General features: G+C 36.3%; 1 protein-coding gene across 1 annotated transcript in view; it reads left to right on the forward strand.

The window, feature by feature from the left end:
* The window catches only part of USH2A (usherin), a 710400-nt gene that overhangs the window by 353885 nt on the left and 338489 nt on the right, over positions 1-18026 (forward strand). The window contains exons 32-34 of the mRNA XM_021698433.1: positions 5192-5351; positions 6703-6874; positions 12635-12782. Coding sequence (XP_021554108.1) covers positions 5192-5351; positions 6703-6874; positions 12635-12782 — 480 coding nt within the window. The remainder of the gene's footprint in view (positions 1-5191; positions 5352-6702; positions 6875-12634; positions 12783-18026) is intronic.

The following is an 18026-nucleotide window of genomic DNA, read 5'->3' on the forward strand; positions in this document are numbered from 1 at the left end:
ACAATGGAAAAGGACAGTGTCTTCAGTGCATGGTGTTGGGAAAACTGGATAGCCACATGCAAAAGAATGAAGCTGGGCCACCATCTTACACCATTCACAAAACTTAACTCAGTGCACTCAAGACTTGAATGTAAGACCTGAAACCATAAAACTCCTAGAAGAAATCATAGGTAATAAGCTCCAAGATATAGGTCTTGGTGATGATCTTTTGGATCTGACACCAAAAGCAAAGGCAACAAAAGCAAAAATCAACAAGTGAAACTACGTCAAACTAAAAAGCTGCACAGAAAAAAAAAATCAAATTGAAAATGCAACCTACTGAATGGGAGAAGGTACTTGCAAATCATATGTCTGATAAGGAGCTAATATCCAAATTGTATAGGGAAATCATACAATAACAAAACAGATAAAAAAAAGCCAGTCCTTTTAAAAAATGGACAGAAGATCTGAGTAGGTATTTTTCAAACAGAGACATATAGATGGCTAACACATACACGAAAACATGCTTAACATGACTAATCATCAGGAAAGTGCAAATCAAAAGGATTTGTAATGAGATATCACCTCACATCTGTTAGAATGGCTATCATCAAAAAGACAAAAAATAACAAGTGTTGGTAAGAGGTGGAGAAAAAGGAGCCCCTGTATGCTGTAGGTAGGAATGTAAATTGAATGCAGCCACTATGGAAAACAGCATGGAGGATCCTCAAAAAATTAAAACTAGAAATAAAATATGACCCAGCAATTGCACTTCTGGGTATTTACCCAAAGAAAATGAAAACACTAACTCAAAAAGATATATGTAACCTCATGTTCATTGCAATATTATATATAATAGCCAAGATTTGGAAACAACTTAAGTATTCACTGATGGATGAAGGATAGAGAAAATGTGGTATATACACAATGGAAGATTATAAAATAAGGAAATCTTGTCACTTGCAACAACATGAATGGAGCTTGAGGATATTATGCTAAGTAAAATAAATCATATAGAGAAAGACAAATACCATATTATCTCACTTATATGTTGAATTTAAACATAAAATAAGCTTATAGATACAGATACACATCTCACACACACACACACACACACACACACACATGGAGGAATGATATTCGGCCATGTAAAGAGGAATTCCTGCCCTTTGAGACAATATGGATAGACCTTGAGGGCTTTATGCTAGGTGAAATAAGTCAGACAGAAAAAGACAAATACTACATATTTTCACTTATATGTGTAATAAAAAAGCCTAACTCATAGAACTAGAGCAGCATCGTGGTTGCCAAGGGATTGAGGCCAGAGGACCGCTCCTTGGGGACAGGAATAGGGAGGTGTCAGTCAAAAAGAACACACTTCCAGCTCTAAGATGAACAAGTTCTGGTGATCTAAAGTATAGCATGGTAAACATAGTTAACAATGCTGTCTTTATACATGAAAGTCATTAAGAGAGTAAATTCTGAATGTTATCACCACACACACAAAGGTAATTATATGAAGGGTATAGAAACGTTAGCTAACCTTATTGTAGTAATCATTTTACAATGTATATGGGTATCAAATCATCACAATGTACATCTTAGTCTTATATATGTTATATGTTAATACCTCAATAAAGCCGGGGGAAAAAACCATATCCAGAATCCGACCATTTCTCATTTATGACAAGCCTCCACTTACTTGATTACTACAGTAGCCTCGTAAGTGAGATTTATGCTTACTCTCTTGCTCACTATAGTCTATGTTCCACCCAGCAGCCGGGTTGTTATTCATGAAATCCATCTGATCATGCAACAGTTCTGTTCAAAATCCTCTAGGGTCTTCCTAATAGGATCTCAGACTAAAACCCCAAATCTGTGCAAAAACCTACAAGGCTCATGTGATCCAGTCCCTCATTAAATCTCTGATGTCATCTCTTACTTCTTTCTGCCTTATTCGCTCAGCTCCAGCCACACTGGCCTCCTTGCTATGTACATGCCCGGCGTGTTCCTCCTTCCAAGCCTTTGCCCTGTCATCTTTCTTGGAGTGGCTCTGTCCATAGAATCCCAGATTTACTCTCACTCTTCCAAGTCTTTGCTCAATATGTCACTTTCCTGCCAAAGACTCCACTGACTCTTGCCTTTTAAAATTACCCAGAACTCCTGATTCTTCTTGCTCTGTTCTATGTTTTCTGTAGCACTTTTCAGTTATATACCACTAACATCCTTAAACCCTGTTGGACGTTTTAGTTAAAGCCACGCTGTCTCCTATCTTCCTCACCCATAACACCTTAGATGGTCTGGGGATAAACCCTAACTATGAATGCAGGACCTGACAGGATTTGGTATTTCAGTCCTGGCTCATCAGTCCTACTGGGCCTCGTAAGTAACATGACCCTCCCACACATACTTACTTCTTCATCTTGGTCTCTCCCATTCTCCAACTGGCATAAAAATGCCAGTTTCCCAATCCGTGGAGGAGGAGATTTTGTCACAGTAAAAACCAGATATCAATGGTAACCCTGGAACTAATTGCTACAGGAGGCTATTAGGCATTTGAGACAGATATTTCTGGGTGAGTTTATGAGTTAGGTGATCAAGGTCACTTTCAAAGTATGGAAGTATATTGGGAAAGGGAGTGGGGCATTCTGTAATAAGGAGATACTGAAAGGTGATGATATCATGATGATGCAGTCTGACCTCACCAGCCTGAGGATGGTACTAAGGATTAACTAGGGTAACTAAGAATTAACTGATTTTTAGATGTGCAAGTCTGTCCCAGCAAACACAGACAAGCAATCATCAGGCCACATTTGAATGGTATGACTTCTTCACCGCCTATAAACTAGGTAGCCAAACCCCTACCTCAAAAAGCTAGAATGTAAGGAAGCAAGAAAAACTGCCCCATCACAGAGTCTGTTTGCCAAAGAACATTGTAGCATCCAGTCTCATTTGCAGCTGACCAAGACAATCTGAAACGGCCAAGAGAGAGGCTCATGCAAAATATGCCAAAGTCACTTGGAGTCGACCACATGGAATACAATTTCGGCAGGGGCATGTTCTTTCAGAAAACTTAGATGTACTCTGATGTTCAAATACTACAGCTTTCTCCTAATTGCACTGACTTACCCATTAGGGATTCCTGCTTTACTCTGGGTTCTATGTCCTCCTTGATTTTGTTCCTGAAACCAGACTTAGAGATAAAAATCCCTAGCTTCCCCTGCCTTGGGAATGCAAGGAATTCAGACAGATGGTAGAGATGAGAAGCTGCCTCGTCACCAAGTTCCTGCGAATCAGAAGGAGAAAGTGAAGAGAACAGGGGAACGGCAGATAATGTGTTAGCATGTTAATACATTGTAATTTTGGCCAGAATTGGACCTGCTAGTAGGAGCTGTTCTTTGCATGAAATAGTAAATAGAGTTTACACTCATTGTAGCATATGAGACCACTGTTCTCATGATTTTTAACTTAATAAGTTTCATAGAACTTATTGGTCCAAATGAAGGTCTGCCAGTTCTGTCTGACTTGCGCAGACACGGTGAAGCTGTTCCTGTCATGTCTCTAGCAGCCCCGGGCGATACCAGTGCCGTACCCCTTTACCCCCAGCTTCAAAGTGTCCTTGTAACATGTCTTCTGACCACATTGCTGGAGGGTGGCCACCTCAGCCAGTACCACTGAATAGCAGTAGGATAAAATTATAACAAGAACAAGTTTGAATCCAAAGCATTATGAGTCTCTTCTTGATGACCACTCTTTTGGTCTAGAGTAACTGTATTGGTGTAAAATTATTATTTTTGCCTTTTTTTTGGATGATCTACATGTTTAACCAACTCACTGTACTTTGCATGAAAATCAAAGTGTTCTTTTCTAGTTTACTTTTGCTATCAGTGTAATACAAAATCTCTTTCCCTAAATTAGGTTGTATCTCATTAGTATTTTAAATGTAGAATTGTAATGGGTCAGGTTAATGAGATTTAAAAATATGTGTCACTTAAATTGTGACTAGCTTATTTCAAAAATATTCCAGAAAATAGAAATTTCTTCTAGTAGTATAAAATTATGAATGATATTTAAATCTTGGTAAAGTTGACTGTACTTTGGTTAGATTCGTCAAAAAAATAATGGTTGAGTACCTTTATAACTGAAGTACTCAGGGCATTTCGGAATTGAATTAGTAAATTACAGATTGGTTTATTCTAATGCAAGGGAAAATGATATCCATTAGAAAGGCCAAAAGGAAGAAAGTACTAGGGAGGTTCATGGGAGGGAGAGATCATGACTGGCTGGGGTACTATCCCACTCTCTCAGTCATTGTTCATACCCAGCTCAACTGTGTCTTGATCATCTCATTCATTAGTTCTTTATTCATTTATTCAAACATATATTCAGAACCTACAATGTGCCAGGCACTGTGCTAGATACTGAGGATGAAAAATGAATCCTTCCCTCACAATATTCAGCTTAGTGAATCAGATAGTCACGTAAACAAATCATTATGATAGTGTTACAATGCTATGCACAGGGTGTGTGCAAATCTGGGGGAGCCAAATCCATGGAGAGGATAAGAGCTCCACCTTGTGCCAGGGGTCACGGCAGGATGTGTTAGGAACATCTTAAGAAAGAGACAGGCTTTTAAAAAAAAATAAAAATAAAAAATAAAAAAATAAAAAAAATAATAATAAAAAAAAAAAGAAAAAAGAAAGAGACAGGCTTTTGCATTGAGCTAGACAACTTGAAGGTCAAATAATAGGTGGTCAGGTGGACAGGAGAAAGGAGTTAGGCAAAAGGAATTACAAGCACAAAGTCATTGTTGCAAGTTATGTATTTGCATTTCAAAAGCAACTTCCCTTGTCTTCAAATATGCTTTAAAAATCATTTAAATGTCTCATTTATTTTTTAGCAGAGTGGTTGAAGTAACTCTAAACTCAGAAAATGACTTATCTGGTCGTAGACATTCAAGAGGATAGTCAAATTATTAAAATGAAAAAGTTAAAGCAAGAGTTTGACTGACACTTACCTATTTAAAAATAACTGTAGTGTATTTAAAGGATAAAACAGCCTATATCTTATTGCTATTGATTTTTAGGGTTATTGATTCTTGTTTTAAGCCTTATTTTAACAGTTCTAAGAAGTGGGAATGTAGAGGAGGAATTGGATCACCTGAATAAAAAATATAATGGTATATAAATTCTTTTTTTCCTCCACCCTCTAGATTTAGCAGTATTTACACCCCACCAGTTTGTACTCGGTGCCTGCACACATGTGGGATGTACAAACAGTTCCCTGGTCATACTCTACACGGCACAGCTTCCACCAGAGCACGTGGATTCCCCACTTCTGACCGTCCTGGATTCTAGAACTATATATGTACAGTAAGTAGAAATGTTGTCTCTGTCCCACATTGGTTTATGCAAGAATCCCAGTGAGCTCAATCAAGGGAAGGGCTTGTGACATAAAATTAATTTTATTGTGATGAAATGCATAGAAGTGATTAGTTCAGTGGTTCTGGGAACCTTTGATTATCACTTGCCAACTTAATTTCCATTTCGTCTCCATGCAATCAGGATTAGCTACATACGTACACAGATTCTGTGCAAGCTTCAATAAAGGGAAACTGACCACTTACAGGACTGCCTTGGGCTTTCTGTAGGGGAGGTGTTATCCGTGATGAGTTGGAATTAGAGTCTAAATATTTATTTTCCTTTTGAGTATACACTAAGACCTTCTTGTTCCCCTGCAGTTGAAGTCAGAAAGGAACTTTCACATATAGGCATGTTCAAATTATTTTTGATATGAAATGATTCTGACCCATTTCCTAATCTCTGAGGTACAAGGTATATTGTCATACTAAATTGAAATTTAACAAACCTCTCCTGCCACCAATTAATACTTGTTTACATTCATCTCTGTTGGTCTCAGTTTTCCCATCTGGAAAAGAAGAGTTTGGGCTGAATAAATTAGGATATTCGTTCAAGCTGGGAAACATTATGATCCATACCCCATTGTTCCAGGTCTGAGATGTCCTGTTGGCTTTCAGTGCTGCCCTAAGCTGAGCCCGCATTACTTACGCCAAAAGATGTCCCACTACTCTAAGTATTTCTCAGTTTACCTGTTTCTGTCTATTTTACGATTTGTCCGGCTCATGTTCACTGACACATTGTAAGGTGTATGTGGAATATCCTCTACTTTTCCTTGTGCCTACCATATCCGATCCATCAAGTAGACAGTCTTCTGTGGCTAGGTAGCGTCCCATCTTATCCATGAAGTTTGATTTGACTACTTCAGCACTTCAGTCCTCAGCTTCTCTGTATTCTAGAGTTGCAGGTTAATTTGACATTAGATGGCTGCATTTTTTCAAGACAATTATGTTATTTCTCTCTCTCTCTCTCTCTCTCCCATTTCTCATAAATTCTCAAATGTTCTACTTCTCTCAATTTTTGTTCTATGGCTTAAGTTCAAAATTAAATATTCACACATTTTTTATATTATTAGCTAGTTAAAATTATAAGTAACTAGAAAGTAGGCACTATGCCATATTTTCTTTAGACCATTCAGAAGAGACATTTAATAACTACTTGGTTTTTTTTTTTTTAAGGTTTCAGTGTGTGTGTGTGTGTTGAGTGGCATAAATCCAAGTTCATATGCGTCTTTTAAAAATCTTGCACATTTCAGGTTTGACTTGAATGAATGATGGATAGTCATGCTATATTTTTCCATTCCCAGGTGGAAACAACCAAGAAATGTAAATGGGATTCTGGAGCGCTATATATTATATATTTCAAATCACACACATGATTTTACAATTTGGGATGTCGTCTATAACAGTACAGAACTTTTTCAGGATCACCTGCTACAATACTTGTACCCTGGTAATAGATATCTCATCAAGCTGGGAGTAAGTTCATTTTACTCTACCACTTTCTCTTCCCTTCTCTTGCTGCTTCTCTCTTCCTTTGTCCCATCTTCTCTCTCTTGTTCACTTAAAAAAAACAAAAAACAAAAAAACCCAAACCCAAAATTTCTGTATTGCTATTGAGACTGAAAACATACTTCACACCGTAAATGGGAATGTGATCTAATACGTACATATTTATTTTGTATTACACAGAATGATGGCATAACAATCTGAGTCATTAGATTTTTCCCAAATCTAATTTGGGATTATCAGAAATTATTTCTTCTTTGTTATTTCCAGAATGTCATAATTGGTAAGGGCTTTTTCTAAAGTGCCTGAATTAATAAGGTTATTTCCCTATGGAGCTTGTTTTCATTTGGAAAACAATGTATGGTATGAGAATTTAGGTCTTATATTTTAAAATGATGGTTTAAGTGATCCCTAAATATTCTGGTTTGTTACGATTGTTATTATAGTCTGGTTTACATTACACTTCTATCCCAAAAGAACAGTCACTTAATAAAAACCCTAGAATCAACGTACTTTAGAGGTCTTTAGACAGACAATAGCATTTTTTAATGCAAAATAGCACTTTTATACAAAGGTCTTTTAAAAGACCTTGATATTACTGTGGAATTTATACTCAGTGGTTCCTTTTGTTTTTTGATGAAATATAATCTTTTTTAAGTTTAATAGCACATCTGAAAATAACTGAATATAAACATGAGATTGTCCCTATTTGTTTTAAACACACTCTTCATTTTATAGTAATACCTATATAAGGATATTTGCTTTGATAAATGCCATAGAAAATATTCTGCTCTTGATTATGAATAAATTTACATTTATGTAGACACTGTGTATGCATTCATTTTACTTAACATGCTCTTAAATGCTCTAAATATTATACCATGAGAAAATAAACTACATTCAACTATTGCTTACTGTCTGACCTGACATCCCAAAACAAGGGCAATCAGACAATATTAAAAATCCTATTCAGAATTGACTCTATGTGCCTAGGTGTTCAGCACGCAGATGGGCTTATGAAGCAGCATCTTTGATTACTTAGTCGTATTACTCAAGATGTAGGAAAGGTATTACCTTGATTTTCAAAAACTAATACAGAAATCCACACTATTTTCAAAACAGTGGTAATATCAAAATCCAGAAAAGACTCTATTGCTTAGAAGAAACCAAAATTAAACAGAAATTGTTGTGCTCTTAGTTTTTATCAGGAGGCAAATGTCATGAAACAAAGTTCTACTCCCCAGGTAATTTTTAGGATATGCTGTGCAATCAGTGTAAATCCACTCCAATCTCCTATGTTTTATACGTCTGTAATATCTTGAAAAATGAATACCACTAGATTGGGAGGCTGCCTGCCTGCATTTCAAGTCGGATTTTGCTACCAACTGTATAACCAAAGGCAAATTCACTTAGCTGCACTGATTTTTATGTTCTTTAAGCCTAAAATCAGGGCTTTGAACTAAATGATTTTTAATGTCTCTTTGAGCCCTAAAATTCCATGACACTAAATCATTCTGTGATCCCAAACAATATTCTACGGAATCAAATGAGATCTGTCAGCCATTGTGTAATGTTGATGCAGAACGTCATAAAGATGTAGAAGTCCTTGCCCTAACTCTTGTTAGGAAAATAAATTTGCTCACATTATTTTTGATTTCACAGTATTTAGTAGTGGAGAAAATACACTAATATATTTCAGGAAGTAGTCAATTAAGTTTTTTACCTAACTCTATAACCAGTAAAATAAGTGAACCAGAACATTTTAGGTTCATCTTGGTGAATTGAAGGGTTATTGTATATTTCAGTTTCCACATAATAACTAGCTTTCAAGATCATTAGATTAGTAGATGGAGATTAGGTTCTCAGCCAAGTGCAGTTGTCTTTATAGATAGTCTTAGCATGTTGAAAGTTCTGGAAAATAAAACATACAGATGGCCAAGCCCTTAAGAATAGAAGACAATACATGAGGATTCAAGCCACTGTGATTTACTCTAGACTCAGAGACAGTATATTACTTCAAGTGGCTTCATTTAATTTTTCCTGTTAACTGGATTATACACTCGTGAAGGGTAGAGACAGCATCTTTCAAAATTCTATCTGCTGAGTCAAACACAGCGTTTGGTAGAAACTGGAAGCTCACAAACAATTCTTGAATGAATGGATGAATGAATGAACGCTAAGTATATATATTTCATAAAGAATCTGAGACTTCTGATACGAATTAAATGATTTGCTATAAGGTGTCAGAATTGGGGACTGTGTGGATCCAAGCATATACTTTTTCTACTGGAAGAGACAGCATAACGTGTCACTACACTCAACAAATGGTATTGTGGAGTGTGGTAGCTCTGAATAAAGATAATAAGTCAGCAATTAAATAAAGAAGCTAGTAATACAGACTAGTAGCAAGATATGTACGGCTTGATAATTTTCATATTACAGCTAGACATTTGCCTCTTGATGAATGTTAAATGTTAAATATCTTTACTGGAAAGATTCTTGGAAATGATGAGCTTAATTTTTCAAAGTATCATTTATATACAACATGGCCTTGTTCCTTTTCTTCATACTTTAAGGTATGCTGCATTCTTAATATCCTCAGAGCCTACTTATCTGGAAACAAACTATTGAAAAAGAGAATGCTAGTTTTGGATGTTCCTAATAGTCATCATTTCAAAATAATTGATACACATTTATTAATTACTCATTTCCTTTACCAAAATTCAATTCCCTATTTGATCAGAAGTTACTGGACATTTCAGGGTGGTACTATGACTTTGGCACTTAACAAAAATGGCTGTAACTGAGAAAGCTATAGGAGATGGGTTGAAATGCCTTATTGTAAAGGCTCAGAGGCCTTTCAAAGACCTTGCCATTTCATAAAACCATTTTTAATTAATCCCGCTATTTTGTTTAGTTTTTCCGAACCAGCATTTTAATCAGCATTCAGTTGCATTGCATGCAGTGGCCCCCGGTGCTGGTAGGTCAAACAAGATACTGATTGGTCTGATTTCATTTAGATAATATCAGTTAGATTTGACCAATCAGAAGCAACTTTAAGAGTATTTTTTTCCTTATTTAGGAACTGCTCACTTCGCACCTCTAAATGCATGCAAAAAGAATGAGGAAAAAAAAAACAAAATAAAATATTTTGCAGGTAATACTTTATCAATTCTGTTTTATTTGCAAGAAAAATTCTCTCGTAAACTCCTTGGATTCTTAGAAAGCTCCTTTGTCAAATTATGAGTTTATGGATCTTAGATGACATAGCCCATAGCCCAAAGATCAGTCCTTCCAAACTAGAGGATGTCTTTACTTATCCCAAAAGGCATCCTAAAATTCTCAAAACAAAGTAAATTTCAATTCACTTTTTATTTTTAAATATATATAATTACATGTCTTATAATATTTCTTTGGGGAAAGTTAGCTGGGGACAATTCTTAGGACATAAAAAAATAATAGTGACAAGTAGACTATCTGAATTAAATCCCAGTGTATTATGGGTTTAACAATAAGATGCTCCAACATTTTTCCCCTCCTAAGGAAAAAAAATCTAGGAACTGCAAGTAGATAGATTTATCTCTCTGAGGACTAAAAAGAATGCTCTTTCCATCATTTTCCTTTGATAATTCGGCTGTCCCACTTGGCCTCTTTTCCTGCCGTATTTTCTAGTGGACTTTTAGTATGTTTGAAATGTCTTTTTTAAATTTTTCTATTTTAATGTTCAGGTAGTTACTTCTTGGGCTAACAATGACATGTCCTAGAGCTTTGAGTCATGGTTTGGCCACAAGCTCAATTGATTCCTCTTTATTTGCAAAGATTCTGTTCTCAGGAAGAGGATAGTTTATCTCTTCCATATATATGCACACACTGCAGCTGAGAATTAGAGGGAACCCACAGAGGTTAATTAGGTCCCGATCTTAATGCAATTTCATGCCCAAGCCACAGTTTAACCCATCAGAAACTTGCTTATGCTGGTGAGAAATTATCTTGAAGATATAGGGCTACTGTTGTATTCTTACAAGGGAAGGTGAGATTGAGCTCCATGTCTACTGACCATTTAATATTTATACTTGTAATAAAGAACTTGAAACAACTTGTTAAAAGAATTTGAGACAACTTGTTAAATAGTATACTGCAACATAAGAAAATATCTTTAAAAATAAGTCAACTCTCTCTTATTTATAGGGAAAAGAATTTCAACTGTGTTAATTATCAAAAGGTTGTTCCCTTAATATCAAGCTGAAAAGCAAGGGACAGGCCCAAAGAAATGAAAAGATGTTTTAATTTTTTATGCTAGCAATATCTACATTCCCTGAAAATGGACTAAATGCCTATCTGCTTTTGACATTGTCCTATGATTTTCCTTCATTTTCTTAATTGGTTTTCAGTAAATTTTAGGGCTTTTTGAAATATTTTTAAATTTGATTGTGTAAATTACAACTGGAACCTAAAGAGATACTGAACAAAGGTTAAGGGTAGTTTTCAAATATCTATGTTATATAAAGATATGATTGCTAATATTTGCTAGCAAATATAGTCTGGAAAAGCCCTGTGTGTCTGTCTCTGCTTCCTGAAACAATATTTATCCAATAAGTTAGGTAGCAGAGATATTTTCCTAATACACTCAAACATTTATTTTGGGATTACTTGCAGTTAATTATGAGAGTACACACAGAAGTTTCCAGATTTTTTTTTTTAAGATTTATTTATTTGAGGGTGAGGTAGGGGGAGAGAGAGTACACGTGCATGTGATCAGGGGGAGGAGCAGAGGGAGAGGGACAAGCAGACTCCCTGTTGAGCCCAAAGCCTGACGTGGGGCTCGATCCGGCGACCCTGAGATCATGACCTTAGCTGAAATCAAGAGTTAGACACTCTGATTAACATAACAATAGAAAATTTTTTAAAAATAAAATAAAATTAAAAAAAAAAAAAAGAGTTAGACACTTAACCAACGGAGCCATCCAGGGCCCTCCCAGGTATCTTTAGCATCCATGTTTTCATTTATGGCATTAGTTAATACCTTATTAGGGAATGGGAAGATTCTGTGATCACTTGAAGTTTGCTGGCCGTGTAATGAGTCCATTTCCTCTGGCACATAAGTAAGTGATTTGACCCTTTAAGCTATTAAAAGTCACTCAACAACTGCTATGTTGCTGATATATGAGAAATACTATTTTATTCAATTTCACATTATGTTGTACTTTAAATATATTGGTTACACTATTGCAATAAAGGCAACTATATTTGCTGTGGATCTTTTCTTTTACTCCAAATCACTTGTTTTTATCCTGAAGTAACTTCAGTCTCTATTATTACCCTAATGTAGTGTGCACACACACGTGTGTGTCTGTGCATGCGTGCACTTAATTCCTTCTAGGAAACTTTGTGCAAGGCTGATTTCATCAAGGTTATTCACCCAGGCAGTAGATGCCCTATCTCTAGGCTCTAACATAGGATGTACTTCTAATTCATACATGCATACGTTTGGGTTATTTTCTAATTATCAGAGATGGCTGTCTTGTGTCCTGAAAAGCAAACTAATTAAATGTCAGACCTCAGCACTGAAACAAATTTATTTGGTGTTGGGGGGTTGGGGGGGGGGTGGATCAAGAAAACTGTATTTCAAAGTATCTGGAACTCTTGTTATGAATTCTCTGTTTCCAAGGCTCTGGACCCAGAAAACTTTTGCGACCTAGAGTGAAATGTGGTTTTTGCATTTCTCCTCAGGCTTGCACAGGGGGTGGGTGCACTGTGAGCGAGGCCAGTGAGGCCCTAACTGATGAGCAGGTACCCGAAGGTGTGCCAACCCCCAAAGCACACTCCTATTCACCTCACTCCTTTCACATCTCCTGGACGGAGCCTGAATATCCAAATGGTAAGTGAACTCTTTTAGCCTCAAGTTAAAAAGATGATTAGCAAAGGTAAATTAATATTCTAAATGGCAGCTTATATGTGGTGCTTAATTTTTAATGATCATTTTAGCACATAAAATACTTGAGATAGGATCATTGTCTGTAGTTGGGAGATTGTAGTTTTTAGGCTAACACACAATTTTGGTGGCTCAAAAGTGCTCCCTTTTGATAGTTCTTGTGTACTGCATCTTATTGTTCAATACGTTCCAGGAGAGGTGTAGAGAACAGATGAGGATTCCCAAAGTGCTATTGTGACAGTGACATTATATTTTCAGTGACTTTCTGTTTCTGACAGTCCTGAGTTCATTCTCGGAGAGGTAGAGAGAGATAGAAAGTCCATGCACATCATGTATTTCAAAATGCTTTCGGTTGAATAAGTTTATCTTAGAAGAGACCAGTTGGAACTCTGTATTTTAATATATTATATGTAAATATGTCAGCATGCAGTTTTTAAACAGTGCATATGTTAAATATATATGTATTTATACTTGTTTAACTTCAAGTTGGTTGTGTCTATTTCTAAGTGATATATACATCTTTGCATAGTTTAGAGAATTACATGAGTCAGTTAAAGTTGGCTAAAATAAAATCTTATTATAAAGAATTTGCAATAACTTGGAGGTAGAAATTACTTTATTCATTTATTGGAAATATCTTTAAGTTTCACACAACATACTGTCATCGTTCCACACTGATGGAAACTTATGTAACATCAAATTTTGTTCCCTTTAAGACAAACATCAAGACTTTTAATATCCTAGAAATTGTTTTAAGTAGTTTGTTACTGAAAATTGAGATGGCCTCCTTTAGCATAGCCAAAAAGAATGGAAGAAGAAAACTGTAATTTTATTAGTTTGTCTTATGTTTACTATGATATTAATTATTCCAGTCATCTTATTTTAATTAAACTTTTGGCAAATGCATTAGATATATTTGAGGTAATGGAGAGAGTTCAAATAATTAGAGTGAGTGATTATCTCTGCTATTGAAGTGATTCCTGTACTGTTATAAATTTCCTAATAAAAAAATAAATGGATCTCTATTTGATACTTATATGAAACAGTCAAAAAATCTTGTCATACTTCGTGCTCCACAAATGCATCTAGCCCATAGGTGGCAGTGAAAATGTTAGTGATTTATTCCAGTTGGATTGCTGTTAAATGCCATTGCATGATTTGCATTGTAGAGCATTTTCCTTCATACCATTGGTTTTAGCACCTGGAACTGCAACTGTACTCAGAATCCTAGGTGGACAAGAGAAATACTTTCTACATTTCAGGGAATACTTGCATACTATGTTTTGTGCATTTGCAAGCAGTTTTAAAATGTATTCATTGAACCAAAGAGAATTTGAGAGGTTTTGGAGATTTGTGTAAACACTTTCATTGTATTCTAAAGTCTTGTGTTTAATCACATCAGAATTTTCAAAATTTTTATTGTGGGGCAATGGTTAGACATTTAAAAAGTAATAGTGTTCATTTAAAAAGAAAATAGCAACTTTCACGCCACCTACTTCTCTCTTCACTTGCCCCAAATTTTCCAGTGTTTGATTTTTATTGTCTAGCATCTGGAGAGGGAAAATCTGATTGTTGGAAAACACCTTGTTCCTCTATTTGTTTTTAAAGCCCCCATACTTTCCCCTAAAAACCTAAAGAATAAAATCCAAATTCTTTAGTCTGGTATTCAGGTCACTCCCAACTTATGACTCAACCTGCATTTACAGAGCCTTGTAACACATGTTCCTTTCTAGAATACTTATGGCTTACTGTAGGGTTGCAAGACGTGGGTGTGGAGTCAAATAGGCCTATAGACAAATATTATCTCTGCTGTGTAGTAGTGTGTTACTTCGGAAGATAGACTAAATTCCATGAGCCCCAGTTCTCTTGATTATAAAATTGGCGTTGACAACCCCTATTTTCTTTCCATCTTTACTGTGGAAATCTAAGTCATTCCTCAGAACTAAATGTGGGCCTCTTTTTTTTTTTTTTTAAGATTTTATTTACTTATTTGAGAGAGAGCGAGAGCACAAGCCAGAGAGGAGCAGAGGGAGAGGGAGAAGCAGACTCCTTGCTGAGCAGGGAACCCAACTTGGGGCTCAATCCCAGGACCCTGAGATCGGGAAACCTCCACCTGGATTTTTATTACCCTTTACATTCAACATATCCAAGTTGATTTCTCCACATGTTCTCTGCCCCTCTACCTGCCTTTTCTCCTGTGTTCCTCCTCTTCCTGATTAGCACAACCCAGTCACATGAGCCAGAAACCTGGGTGGCATTCTTGACTTCAACCCTGGCTCACTCCTGACTTGTCTTACCACATGACCCTCAACTGCACTCCTCTAAGGAAGGTCACTGATATTTTTCACCCAGATAACTTCAAGAGCTTCCTCATACCCTGCAAAAATCTGAATTGGTTCATTCAAAGTCTATTTTTTGATGACCTACTGCTAGGTGCCATCATTCTGATGATACCAAGATGAATTTGCCTAATCCCTGATCTTAAGGATATTAGGATTCCTTAGGGGAACAAATAATCACAAGGTAGGGATATGAATAAGGTGCCAAATGTATGGAGAAGAAGTTCCCTGAGGAACCCTATGGGATGTGGAAGTGTCATCCCTCTGGGTCTCCATTAGGTGTGGCAGGTCCAGAGATACATAGGCATTTAGACTGTCATGTTGTGAAACAGATGCTTTTTGCATGGTTTTGCACATGCTGGGATCAGGATTATTAACATGGAAAAAAATATGGAGAAACAATAAACACACTTTCAGTAATAAGTAGTATGTATATTTCCAAAATATATGTCCATATGTGACAAAATATGAGAGATATAAAAGGTTCTGATATAAATGTCTAGTTCTTGCCTATCAAGCAAATGGTCACCTTTAGACAGCATGGCTTAGGAAACAGACTCTCTGCTTTTCATAAATGATTCTGATTTAAACAGTCACTTTCTACTCATCAGAATCTTGTGATATCCTGACCCAGTGGCTAAGAGAATGGCGTCTTGTCCTTCTGATTGCCATTTTCTTCTTTGTCTCCCAACCTGCTCTACTTCACAGCTTGTGCTGGGAAGCTTGCTCTTTGCTTCAGGACATGCCTCATGTGCTCTGAGAATTTTTCCTGTCCTGGAACTTTTTGTTCTGTGCTCTACCAGCAGTTCTAAGAATAGTGCCTGACCCACATAATAGATGCTCAATTAAAACTTTGCTGATTAGCACTACCAAAAGAAAAAAATAAATGCACAGAAAATAACAAATGTTGGCAAGGAAGTCAAGAAATTAGAACCATTGGGCTGTTGGTGGGAACATAAAATGGGGCAGCCACTATGGGAAACAGTATGGAAAATTCCTCAAAAAATTAAAAATAGAATTACTATGTGCTCCAACAATCCCACTTCTGGGTATTTATCCAAAAGAATTGAAAGCAGGATCTTGAAGAGATACTTGCACACCCACAGTCACTGTAGCATCATTCACATTAGCCAAGAATTGGAAGAGATCCAAATGTCCACAGATGGATGAATGGATAAACAAATACCCATTTGTTTATATATATACATATATATATACATACATACACACAATGGAATATTATTCTGCCTTAAAAAAAGAAATTATCACATGCTACAACATGGATAAACCTTGAGGACATTATGTTAACTAAAAGAAACCAGTCAGAAAAAGACAAACACTCCATGATTCCACATAGAAACAGAAACTAGAATCTGGCAGGGGGTTCGGAGGGGGAATGGGGAGTTGCTGTTCAAGGAATATAGTTTCAATTTTGCAACATGAAAAGGTTCTAGAGATCTGTTATACAACAATGTGCATTTAGTTAACAATCTGTACTACACACAGAAAAATAGTTATGATGGTAAGTTTTAGGTTATGTGTTTTTTTACCACAATTTTAAAAATATGATGTAGAGAGGATATAATAAAATGCAGTAAACTTTTAAACCAGAAGAAGAAAAGGTTAAGGGCTGTGTTAGTTTAAACAAACAAAAGTTTCAATTAATAATCACTTAAAGATAGATACATAAAATATACATTTGTTAAACCAGAGTGAGATCATTCCGTCTTGTGTAACTTGTTTTTCTCACTTAGTGTGGTGGAGACATTTTTCCATGGCAGTTAAGCAGACAGAGCCCAGCTTCAATGTTTCAAAAGGCCGTGGAGTCCCACTGAATAAAACCACAGCTTATGAGACCCGTGTTTTATCAGTGGATATTTATGTTTCCATGATTTTGCTATTATAATGCTACATGCTGTTAATTGCCTTCTACCAAGTAGTCTGTAAGTACTCGGTCTTTATCACTTGATTCACACCTAAGGCTTTCTTTCCTTCAAACGTGTCCTACTGAATTCTAGTCCCTTGCTTCACTTACCTGCAAAAATGGTGGTGTGACACTCCAGCTCTCTTTCTCTAATCAGAGCGCTTGGCATCCACATTCCCTCTGGCAAAGGCGTTCTCCGCAGGCTGCTATTTCAGGCAGGATTTTAAAACCTGAATGGGAGCTACTTTTAGGAAGATAAGAACCCTTTATTGTATAGCACCTGGACCTTTCCTTTGTCATACCATCAGCCATCAGTAAGAAGGGGCACAAAGGATTACTGTCTAATAAATTTGTGACCTGTGTTGTGAAGATTACAATTGCATAATTAGAATAATGCTTTTGAGAGCTTCCAAATTCTCATGAGCCATATTCCCTTTCAGAAGCCTAGGCCTTAGAATCTGTAAATATGTTTTTTCCTCACACTTGAAGTCCCCCTTGCTAAAATCAGCATCAATACTGACTTTACCAAACTTATTCCTCATTACCTAGCATAACGTGTAATGACATTTGAAAGTAATTAGAATGTTTTTTTTAAAAAAACAGTAACTAGAAATATAGAATATGAAATTCTTATCCTTTATTAATATTTACAATTGCTTGTAACTATCCACTATCTTTACTTAAGTAAATTTACTAGAACAGTTTCCCTGTTAGATTGTGACCCACACAAGGACAGGGATGTGACTTGTCCTCTGTGGCCTTGATCACGGTTCTAGTGCCAGCAACTGGGAAGGTGCCAGTCATGGGTAGATGGGTATTAAATAGCTGTTGACGGAATTAATGTTTGCTGATGATAGGGACAATGATAACATGTTATTGTGTGGATGTGAAAAGTATATGCATATGCAATTACACAGTATATGCAAA

The sequence above is a fragment of the Neomonachus schauinslandi genome, chromosome 6, assembly GCF_002201575.2.
Source record: "Neomonachus schauinslandi chromosome 6, ASM220157v2, whole genome shotgun sequence".
Taxonomy (NCBI): Eukaryota; Metazoa; Chordata; class Mammalia; order Carnivora; family Phocidae; genus Neomonachus; species Neomonachus schauinslandi.